We start from the raw sequence: 12355 nt of genomic DNA, 5'->3' as shown, positions 1-12355 counted from the left end.
CTTTGCTGTATCCAGTGCACTCAGCCGTTTCTTGATATCACGTGGAGTGAATCGAATTGGCCGAAGACTGGCTTCCGTGATGGTGGGGATATCGGGAGGAGGCTGAGATGGATTATCCACTCGGCACTTCTGGCTGAAGATGGTTGCAAACACTTCAGCCTTGTCTTTTGCACTCACGTGCTGGACTCCGCCATCATTGAGAATGGGGATGTTTGCAGAGCCTCCTCCTCCCGTTAGTTGTTTAATTGTCCACCACCATTCACGACTGGATGTGGCAGGACTGCAGAGCTTTGCAACATGCTATTTACATGACAACAGAAAATACTAGAAACACTCAGCAGGTAGAGAAAGGTAAGGTTAACGTTCAGGTCGATGACCTTACGTCAGAACTCACGTCGAAGAGAATAGCAGAACTTGCTGAAGGTGGACCTTCTTGGAAGAGAAGTGGCAGTTAATTAAACATTAAAAGCAAACGCAAAATACCATAGATGCTGGAAATCTGAAACACAACAGAAAATGTTTGAGACACTCAGCAGGTCATGAGAAAGTCTGCAGCTAGATAAGGGTTGTTACTACTAAGAACAATTGAAATTACTTGGATCATTGAAAGACTGCTGAAACAGTTGGCACCATAGAACTGATATCATTGAAATACTGCTGAATCAGTTTATCTCCATAGAACTGATATCAGCAGAACATAGCAGCCGAATAATATAAAAACAGGGCACATGGGACCCCAATTTAAAGCTTTCAGGAAGGTCAGAGGTCCGCAGCACTACGGAAGCCAAGCTTCATCACCTTGAAGTGCACAGGAAAAACCTGGTTGTACAAATTTGAACATCGTTCATGGGTCTGTAATAAAGCTTGGTGTTACGAACACACTCGTGTCCCAACTATGTGGAATATTATTGTAAAGGATTAACAACTATTGTTAGCAGTAATAATATTTTCCAACATTCCCTCTGGCACCAGGGATCAACCTCAACAACAACAACTTGCATTTACATAGCGCCTTTAATATAGCAATACGACCCAAGGCGCTTCACAGAAGCATTATCAAACATAATTTGACACCGAGCCACATAAGGAAATATTAGTACAAGTGATCAAAAGCTTGATCAAAGAGATAGGTTTTAAGGAGCGTCTTAAAGGAGGAGAGAGAGGTAGAGAGGTGGAGAGGTTTAGGGAGGGAATTCCAGATCTTAGGGCCTAGGCAGCTGAAGGAACGGCCACCAGTGGTGGAGCGATGAAAATCAGGGATGGGCACAGAGGCCAGAATTGGAGGAGCGCAGAGATCTCGGAGTGTTGTCGGGCTTGAGGAGGTTTACAGAGATAAGGAGGGGCGAGACGACGGAGGGATTTGAAAACAAGGATGAGAATTTTAAAACCAAGGCGTTGAGGGACCTGGAGTCAATGTAAGTCAGCGAGCACAGGGGCGATGAGTGTACGGGGTTTGGTGCGAGTTAGGTTACGGCAGCAGAGATTTGGACGAGCCCAAGTTCATGGCATTTACACAGAATTGTACACAGTAGGTCAAATGTGGAGTGTCCATGGCACTGCCCACCACTAACACGTTTTTTAGGTGTTAAATTAAACTTAGTTGGCGATAAAATCCATCATTCCTGGCCGCCTCACATTGCTTAAACATGGTGAGCCACAAGCCAGAAGGTTTGCTTTATTTCCATTCTTCCCTCTTTATCACCCACTGAATTAACGTGTCTCCTAGTTTTCCTTTCAATATATGCAACATTTTTCTACTGAAATTAATTTGCTAAAGATTAGCATTGGCGCAAACTCTGAGTTTTAGCTGACTACTCTGGGTCCACATTTCTTCTTAATGTGTTTCCTTTGCGAGTTTAACTGTCTTTTGTTAAGAATGCTATGCCAAATCATTTATTTGTAACAGAAACAGTGTTCCACTTAAATATCCATCATTGCACCGTACTTAGAACTATCCTCCTTCTCACTCTTTAACCAGTTATCAACTCACCTTCATGTCTTTTAGTTTGTACAAGAGTCCCTTACGAGATGTTCTTCGAATGAATCTTTAGACGTCAAGATATTAATTTAGCTTTCCTTTCAAGAAAGCTTTATCAGGAAAGGCCAGCCTTTTCTTAAACAGCGGTGGCTGTGGTTTGTTCGGCTATCATTATTTAGGCATTGAGGTCCGTGGCTAACGGGTATGGCTTTATCACAATTCTTTAATGCCTTTTTTCAAACCAATGCTCACTTATTCTTTTAAAATGACCCTTAGCACATCACAAGTGTCCCTTTTTGTCTCTCGGATTAATCATTCCTGAAATCTATTCGTTTCTAGCCTTCAGCCCATTTAATGTCTCCGTTTCATTGAAACGAGGTGCACCTGATGTTGGGTGGCATATTGCCAGAATTCAAGGTACAGTCATTTATTATTTAACTAGCATATCTTCATCTTCATGTTCAATTCGATATGGGGCCCTGAGGCATTCACGTAATCGATTACTAGTCTTTTGCTTTTATAGTAACGGAAGAGTATTTTGGAGTTATGTTTTGCATTTGCTGCTGTGTCCCTTTCGCTCTTCACTTGTCACGCGCAAACACTTTTTTGAGCTATTTCTTTCACTTGTTCAACGTACAAACCATTTTTTTACCCTGCAAGCTTTGTAAATATTTTTCCTCCTAACATTTTAATTATCGTTTCGATCCACTTGGTGAATTTATGGACTCGTCCTGCACCTCCCGCATTATTTCCTTATTAACTCTAGTTGTTCGATATTATTATTTTTGGTTTCCGGCTTAATTGACAAATGAGCCTTTCAGTGATCACTTAGAAAATGACAAAAGGGATATAATAGGGCATTTCGTAGTCACAAGGGCATTCGTATTCGCTTAGGATATTGATTAATTTCCCGGAGGCAGACACAATAACAAATGGTAAAAACAGATGCCTATTGAGATTATCTTTTTCAGCACTTGAAATCCAGTGCTCCAGCAGTTCCGGTTTGGCGGCAGTATATAAAGAGCATAAACAGAAATCTCCACATGTTGAAAAATAATCAGTAATAGTTATTTTAAATACTACGATGTTTCAGTTTATGATGTTTGTGTTACTGATGGTGCTTTTTGCATGGGGGTCGGATGAGCTAACCTGCACACTTCGGGAAAGATTCTATCTACCCAACATATCTAAGGATGGGGACATCGTGCTTGGAGGGATGTTTAACGTGCACTCGGACAGGTTTGAGCAGATTAATTCATTTACAAAACCACCAGAACAAACCAGATGTGGAAGGTTAGTTCAGTTCTGGTATGACCGTTCGTAGTTTCGACAAAGTTTTAACTAAAAGCCCTGTTTGCATTGATACTCATATATGTATTCCGTTACAGCTGACATATTATGTATATTACTAAGTACCTTTATTTTATATTGCTTTCAGGGTGTCAGTTTGCAACTACTGTAATTTGCTAAATCATTTAACATTTATTATGATCGTAGGCGTTGGTCTCTATCAAGCCGTTTGTTCTATTCACCCTGCTAAACATTATTACGAATACTATGATGAAAAACCGTGACCAATGAAGTAATACACAACAGTATACCTAACGTTAAGCCTTTTGTCGTGAAATAAATACAACAGAAAAACTTTTGTGACTGCGTTTTGGTGAAATGTCCCGCCAGATCCTTTATGTCAGTTTATCCGTGTTCAGAGAATAATCACGATATATTTTGCAAACAATTTTACAACACCAAGTTATAGTCCAGCAATTTTATTTTAAATTCACAAGCTTTCGGAGACTTCCTCCTTCCTCAGGTAAATGTTTCAGGGTAAATATTTTGCATTTACCCTTATTAATAAAATTAATCATCATGGTTATTATCATCGTCATGTAATCACTTAATTAATACTAATGTGAATTTATAGCATGTACTATATTGGGATGGGGAATTTGCAGTAGATTTCGTAATCTGACCTGAAATATCCCTTAGATATGGGAGTGGTGCCAGAGGGCTGGAGGACTGGAAATGTTCAAAAAATGGCAGAGGGATAAACTCTGCAACTACAGACCAATCAATCTAACATAGGTGGTGGGAAACTTTTAGAGACATTAAATCAGGACAAAATTATTTGGCACTTGTAAAAATATGGGTAAATAAATGAAAGGCAGCACGGCAAATCGTGTTTCATGAACTTGATTGAGTTCTTGGATGAAAAAACAGAGAGGATCGATGAGGGTAGCATGGTTGATGTTGTGTACATGGACTTTCAAAGGGCATTTGAAAAAGTACCACATAATAGGCTTGTTAACAAAAATGAGGCTCATGAGATTAAAGGGGCAGTTGCTGGGTGGATACGAAATTGGCTAAGGGACAGAAAGCAGAGAGTAGTGGTGAACAGTTGTTATTCAGAGTATAGGGAAGTGTGCAGTGGTGTCCCCTAGGGTCAGTGTTGGGACCACTGCTCTTTTTGATATATATTAAAAACCTGGACTTGGGTATAGAAAGCATAATTTCAAAGTTTGCAGATGACACGAAACTTGGAAATGTAGTAAACAATGAGAAGGATAGAAACAGATTTCAGGAGGACATAGACTGACTTTTGAAATGGGTAGATGAAATTTAATGCAGTGAAGTGTGAAGTGATTCACTTTGGCAATATAAATTAAATGTTACAATTTTAAAGGTGGTGCAGGAACAGAGTACACAAGTCTTTGAAGGTAGCAGGATAAGTTATAAAGACACACGTTATCATTAGCTATATAAATAGAGGCATAGAATACAAAAGCAAAACCTTAATAAAACACTGGTTAGACCTCAGCTAGTGTATTGTATCCAATTCTTGGCACCACATTTTAGGAAGGATGTCAAGGCCTTAAAGAGGGTGCAGATGAGATTTACTAGAAAGGTACCAGGGATGAAATGCTTCAGTTAATTGGATAGACGAGAGAATCTGGGGTCGTTCTACTTAAAGCAGAGAAGTTTAAGGAGATATATGATAAAAGTGTTCAAAATCATGAAGGGTAAATAAGGAGAAACGTTTCCAGTTTCAGTAAGGTCAGCAACCAGAGGACCCAGATTTAAGGTAATTAGGAAAAGAACCAGAGGCGACATGAGGAAAAAAACATTTTATGCAGCGAGTTGTTATGATCCGGAATGTACTGCTTGAAAGGTAGTGGAAGCAGATGCAGTAGCAACTTTGAAAAGAGAGTTGGATAGTAAAAAATTGCGGGAAGTGGGATTCATTGGAAATGGTTTTAGTGGACATTGCCTACTTTAATGTTTGTTGTTCACATATCTTGGCAAGGTGTTAAGACGTGCACAGGAAATTTGATCTATCTTCTCTCAACATAAAACTGTGTTTGTTCCTCAGTTTTGATTTGAGGGCGTTTCGCCTCGTGCAGACTATGATTTTTGCAATAGATGAAATAAACAAGGACGAGACACTTCTCCCCAACATTACACTGGGCTACAGGATTCACGATGACTGCTCGTCCTCCAAGATTGCAACAAAAGTCGCTCTGGCTCTCGTTAATGGGCAGGAAGAAACGTACGTGGGTCATGTCTGTAGCGGGACTGTCAATGTCCCTGGTATTGTTGGTGGCGATGGTTCCTCAGAGTCTATAGCAGTGGCAAGAACAATCGGTCCTTTTAAAATACCAATGGTGAGATTCGGTTGTTACTGCGGTCACTATCACATAAAAGGAACCAAATAATTAACTGCTAGATATATACCGAGGTGTACATTTAGATGCCAGCCATGGCTCAGTGGTTGCACTCTCCCCCCGAGTGAGAAGGTCGTGGGTGATAGCTCCACTCTGCCGACTTGAGCACAAAATCTAGGCTGACACGCCCAGCGTAGTATTGGGGGAGTGCTGCACTGTCGGAGATGAGATGTTAATCGATGTCTGCCCTTGAGGTGAAATTAAAATATCCCATGACACTATTTGAAGAAGAGGAGGGGAAATCTTCTTGATGTCCTGGCCGATATTTAGCACTCAAACAACTTCAATGTAAAAGCAGATTATCTGGTCATTACCACGTTGCTGTTTGTGGGACCTTGCTCTGCGCAAATTGGCTGTCACGTTTCCTACATTACAACAGTGAATACACTTCAGAAGCATTTCATTGACTGTAAAGCGAGTTGTGATGACCTGAGGTCGTGAAATGCACTACGTAAATGCAAGCTTTTTCTTTCCCATTTCTTTATGATACTTCCTTGAAGTTATCAAGGGGAAAACGTTTTTTCTTTGCATTTTAACTCCGCAATGTTACATTATCATGATAACGCCAGAGAAAAATACAAAGATTTACCTAATGGGTAAAGTGATCGAAAAGAAGCTATAAAGAACGATAAGACTTGTCCGTATGAATGTTTGCTGGCACATAATGTGTACTTCGAAGGCTTTGTCCAGCAATTAACTCAAATCCTACAAATCGATTCATGTATCAAACTCAAGTATATGTTTGAATGTGAGTCCTTTGTTCTACCATATTGTGCTGTGCACAATCGGCTGTAGGGCTTCCTACATTACAACATTGTGTACACTCTAAAAGTAATTCATTGAATGTAGATGATGTCTTGAGGTCGTGAAAGGCGCTATATAAATGCAATTGCTTTCTTTCCTGTTACTCTATGTTACTTCTTTGAAGTTATAAAGGGGAAAACGGTTTTTGGTTTTATCACTAAAGGTCGCGGTTACACAGTGGCCATTAATTGCAGTATTAATTTAACAAAACATGGATACAGCTGCTCAATTTACCGTAAACATTAATTTACAATTTATTAATAATTCTTCTTTTTGATTCCAATGAATTTATAATATTGGGAAGTGTGAAATATGTGTGAAATATGCTTATTTCAACCGCGTGCCAATGATCCGCTTCACTTTTTTCCCTTTTGATTAAATGCAGGTTAGTTACTTTTCCACGTGTGTATGTCTCAGTAATAGGAACGAATATCCAACTTTTTATAGAACAATACCAAGTGACTACCATCAATCCAAGGCTTTGGTTCAGCTTGTTAAGAGGTTTGGATGGACTTGGATTGGAACCATTAGCAGCAACAATGATTATGGCAACTCGGGAATGAAAGCGTTTATAGAAGCTGCAGTTAATTTCGGCATTTGCATTGCCTTTTCCGAATCGTTTTACCGAACTGATCCTGTAAAAAAGATTACAAAAATTGTACAAGTGATAAAAGCGGCGACGACAAAAGTCGTGGTGGCTTTTGCGGCATCGGGGGAAATGCGCGTTTTATTTGAGGAGATTGTACGGCAAAATCTCACTGGAATACAGTGGGTAGGAAGCGAAGCTTGGATTACAACGGATATTATTTCCCCAGATAAAAGTTCGAGATTCCTTACCGGCGCAATCGGAACAGCAGTGCGTATAGTAGAAGTTCCAGGTCTGCGAGACTTCCTCCTCAGGGTCCACCCTTCTGTGTTTCCTGGTGATAGTTTAGTAAGGAAGTTTTGGGAAACGACGTTCAGGTGCACTCCAATATTAGACGACACTGCAAGCCAAGTAGATTCATCTTCTTGGCTCCCGCCATGCACCGGAAATGAATCTTTGTATGAAATATACAACGTGTATACTGACCTAACTATGGACGGAAGTTCCTACAATGTATATAAAGCAGTCTATACATTCGCTCACGCTCTGCACAGTATGTTTTCGTGTAAAAATGGCAAAGGACCATTTGTAAATAACACATGTGCATATGTTTCTAACTTTCAACCGTGGCAGGTAGGGAATATACCACATTTAATTTCATTATTTTTGATTGCAAAATAAGTCGTTCAATGTAATAAAGAGCCTGTGAAATAACATTTTTGGAAAGATTGTTTAAACGGTATCATCTTAAAGTATAAAAAGAACATGTAAAGTCCCTAAATAAATCTGTTACTTTATTTTCTAAAGCTACTCCATTACTTGAAGTCCGTTTATTTCACAACGAAGATTGGTGAGAAGGTGTATTTTGATGATAGTGGCAATCCAGTAGCCGGGTACGACTTTGTAAACTGGCAAATGAATACAAACGGTGCCGTTGAAGTTAAGACAGTTGGATATTATAATGGGTCAGCACCTCCGGGGAAAGAAGTGGTGTTGAATCCAAAACAAATTGTCTGGAGCGGTGGTGAGCAGAAGGTATGTCTGCCAATTGAAACTGACTAATTTTACTGCATGTCATAGTTATTAGTGTCTAATCATTATACTTGTCAATGCCAACCTAGCAAGTTAACTATTAAGGACCATAACAAGGAATAGCCCCAGAAAACTGATAGCTAGACCCAGTCCTACAGTTGTTTATAAATGGCGGATCAGGCTTTACTATTTCGGTAATTCCTATTGGAAATTATCTAGACTTAGACAAGTCTAGAGGGTAACAAGGGGGTAATTTTAACGTAACTCACCTGGCGGGAAACTAACCGGATCGGGTGGACGCCGGTTTTATACCCCGCCCAGTATAGTAAAATCTGGCGGAGTGCATAACCAACGTTGCACCCATTCCTGTCAATTTCCTGACTGGCACGTTCGATTACAATTGCCCTCGATCCCAGGGATGGTAATCTTTCAAAGCATCGTTTTATAAAATTCCACATAAGAGACCCATTATATTAAAGATAATGTGGTAACATGATAGAAACAAGGCTGAAGCATATAAAGCAGGGTGCAGGAGTAAATCGATGTATTTTTTTCTGATTGGCGAGATGTAGTTAGCGGTGTACTTTAAAAATGTGCGCCTTGTTCTCAAGATGCATAGAGGCCGTGGTTTTCATCTGATGCACTAGGCAGCCCTTCACCGCCCCCCTTCCCCATTAATTTTTGGTGGACAAGAAAATCGTGACTTGGGAAGTGCAGATGCCGAAAGCCCTGGGCTATTATCAAAATTTGGTGATAAACACTAAATCAATGGGCAACGCAGAGGGGAATATAGGAGACTACAAGAGTTCAGATAAGGAGTATGGGCAGGCGTGTCCCAATTGCAGTTGAACATAAAAATGGAAACGAAAACCTCGTTAATATAGCACCTTTCACCTCCTCAGGGCACACCATAGCGTTGCACAGCCAAACAATTGTTTTTGAAATATAGTCCCTGTTGTTTCGTAGACATTTGGCGTATAGCAATATCCCACAAGCAATAATGTAGAAAAATGAGCATTTGATCTGTTTGTGACGATATTGATTGAGCCCCAAATGTTAGCAGGCGGGTAGGGGGAGCTCCCTGGTTTTCATAAAGTGATAGGATTTAAGTCAGTAAAACATAGCACTTAAAAATGAAGGTCCCGGAATGCTATATGAACTTTAACCTTAATTGTAAAAATGCAAGTTTACCGATGAAGACACAGATATTGATGTTACGAATAAGTGCATTTGCAGTACATCTATCAACATCATAAGGTAGCTAAACTATCGTTTTCTTCCATTAAGATTCCCCATGCAGTGTGCTCTGAAAGTTGTTCTCCTGGAACAAGAAAAACGGCTAGGAAAGGACAACCTGTTTGTTGCTTTGACTGCATTCCCTGTGCAGATGGGAAGATTAGTAACACCACAGGTGAGTAGATATACAGATTCTATTTTAATATGTATCAGAGAGGGTTGATGAAGGTCGTGCAATAGATGTATCTATGGACTTTCAGAAGGCATTTGATAAGGTATGACATTACAGACTTATTCGGAAAATAGAAGCCCATGGGATCAAATGGATAGTGGTTACTTGGGTACGTTACTGGCAGAGAACAGTGGTGAATTAATAATTTTCTGCCTGGAGAGAAGCATGCAGTGGGGTCCCCCCAGGGATCGCTATTAGGACCATTGCTTTTCGTGTTAAAGATAAATGACCCGGACTTGGGTGTAGGACGTACAATTCGAAGTTTGCAGATGATATAAAACTTTGCAACATAGTAGATAGTAAGGAGGATAGTAGCAGACTTCAGGAGGACATGGACAGACTGGTGAAATGGGCAGACACATGGCAGATGCAATTTAATACGGATAAGTGTGAAGTGATGCACTATGAGAGGAACAACATGGAGAGGCGGTATAATCTAAATGGTACTATTTTGAGGCGGGTGGAAGAACAGAGGGACCCGGGGGTGCATATTCACAGATCTTTAACGGTGACAGGGCAAGTTGATAAGGCGGTTAAGAAAGCATATGGGATAATTGGCTTTGTAAATACTGGCATTGAATACAAAAACAAGGAAGTCAGGTGAAACCTTCACAAATCACTGTAAGGCTCAGATTTTTTTTATTCGTTCGTGGAATGTGGGCGTCGCTGGCAAGGCCAGCATTTATTGTTCATCCCTAATTGTCCTTGAGAAAGTGGAGGTGACAACTGAATGGCTTGCTAGGCCATTTCAGAGGGCGATTAAGAATCATTCACATTGCTGTGGGTCTGGAGTCACATATAGGCCAGACCAGGTAAGGACAGCAGGTTTCCTTCTCCAAAGGACATTAGTAAACCAGGTGGGTTTTTACCACAATCTGGTAGTTTCATGGTCACCATTACTGATACTAGTTTAATTCCAAATTTTATTAATTGAATTTAAATTCCCCAGCTGCTGTGGTGGGATTTAAACTCATGACTCCAGATTATTAGTCCAGGCCTCTGGATTACTAGTCCAGTAACATAACCACTATGCGACCGTGCCCTCAGCTTCAGTATTGTGTACCATTCTGGGCACCACACTTTAGGAGGAATGCCAAGTCCTTGGAGCGGCTATAGAACAGGTTTACCATGATTATGCCTGGGATGAGGGACTTAAGTTCTGTGGAGAACTTGGAGAAGTTTGGATTTCTCGCCTTAGACAGAGAAGGTTAAGGGGAAAGCTAATAGTGGTATTCAAAACAATGAGGGATTTTGATAGAGCTAATGGGGCGAAATTGTTTCCACTAGTAAGTGGGTCTCTAACCAGAGATTATAGATTTAAAATAATTGGCAAAAGAACTAGAGGGGAAATGAGGAGAATGTTTTTCGCACAGAGGGTTGTTAAGGCCTGGAAAACACTACCTGAAGGGGTATTGGGAGCAGATTCCCTAGGAACTTTGAAAAGGCTGTTGGACCTGTACTTGAAGAGGACTAATTTTCAGGGTTATGGGGAAGAAGCTGGGTTGTGGGGCTAAATTGGACAGCTCTTCCGAAAAGCCAGCACAGGCATTTTGGGCCGAATGGCCTCCTTCTGTGATGTAAGATTCTATGAAACTATGATTCTATGTGTGTTTCAGCAACTATCTTCAGAGATATCTAAAATGAACTTCTTATCTACATAATGTTCTCATTTGCTCTTAGATTCCACAGACTGCATCAAATGTCCTTTCCTATATTGGTCCAATGATGGGAAAGATCAATGTATACCAAAAAATATAGAATATCTGGCGTTTACAGAAATCCTCGGAATTGTATTGGTTACTCTTGCATTGATTGGAGTTTGCATGGCTATAAATATAGCTGTTCTTTTCTTTAAATATCGAGAGACACCTCTTGTTAAAGCTAACAATTCCGAGTTGAGTTTCCTCCTTCTTTTTGCGTTAACATGCTGTTTTTTATGCTCAGTTACATTCATTGGCGAACCATCCGATTGGTCTTGTATGTTACGCCACACGGCGTTCGGTGTTACATTTGTCCTGTGTATTTCCTGCGTTTTGGTTAAAACCATCCTCGTGCTCAGGGCATTTAAGGCAACGCTTCCCAGCAATAACCGAATGAAATGGTTTGGTCAAACACAACAGCGTTTAAGTGTTTTCCTCCTTACATTCGTTCAGGGTTTAATATGTGCTCTTTGGCTGATCCTTGCGCCGCCATTTCCCATGAGAAACACAAACTATTACAGGGAAATTATTATTTTAGAATGCGATGCGGGTTCTTCGGCAGCTTTCTATTCTGTATCAGGTTATATCGCTTTGTTATCGTGCTTATGTTTTGTCTTGGCATTTCTCGCCCGGAAGCTGCCAGATAATTTCAACGAGGCTAAATGTATAACTTTCAGCATGCTTATCTTCTGTGCGGTTTGGATAACTTTTATTCCAGCCTCTGTGAGTTCTCCCGGGAAATACACTGTAGCGGTAGAAGTGTTTGCGATTCTGGCCTCCAGCTTCGGATTGCTGCTTTGCATTTTTGCTCCGAAATGTTACATTATCACGATAACTCCAGAGAAAAATACGAAGAAATGTCTAATGGGTAAAGTGATTGAAAATAAACTTTAAAGGACAATAAGACTTTTGGTATGAATATTTGTTGGCACATAACTGGGACTTCGATAGCTTTGTGAAGCAATTAACTCATATTCTACAAATCGATTCATTAATCAAACTCAGGTGTATGTTTTAATCGGAATCCTTTGTTCTACCATAGTCTGCTGGAAACATTGACTTTAA

At 40.3% G+C, this 12355-nt stretch overlaps 1 protein-coding gene across 1 annotated transcript; it reads left to right on the top strand.

The window, feature by feature from the left end:
- Positions 1–3158: 3158 nt before the first annotated feature.
- LOC137331739 (extracellular calcium-sensing receptor-like) lies at positions 3159–12184 on the top strand. Its single transcript, XM_067995725.1, has 6 exons — positions 3159–3271; positions 5349–5640; positions 6890–7723; positions 7898–8125; positions 9410–9533; positions 11271–12184. The coding sequence occupies exons 1-6, from the start codon at positions 3195–3197 to the stop codon at positions 12182–12184; spliced, it is 2469 nt and encodes an 822-aa protein (XP_067851826.1). The 5' UTR covers positions 3159–3194.
- The last annotated feature ends 171 nt before the right edge of the window (positions 12185–12355 follow it).

The sequence above is a fragment of the Heptranchias perlo genome, chromosome 13, assembly GCF_035084215.1.
Source record: "Heptranchias perlo isolate sHepPer1 chromosome 13, sHepPer1.hap1, whole genome shotgun sequence".
NCBI classification, from domain to species: Eukaryota; Metazoa; Chordata; class Chondrichthyes; order Hexanchiformes; family Hexanchidae; genus Heptranchias; species Heptranchias perlo.
This window is presented reverse-complemented; position numbering and strand designations above follow the sequence as displayed.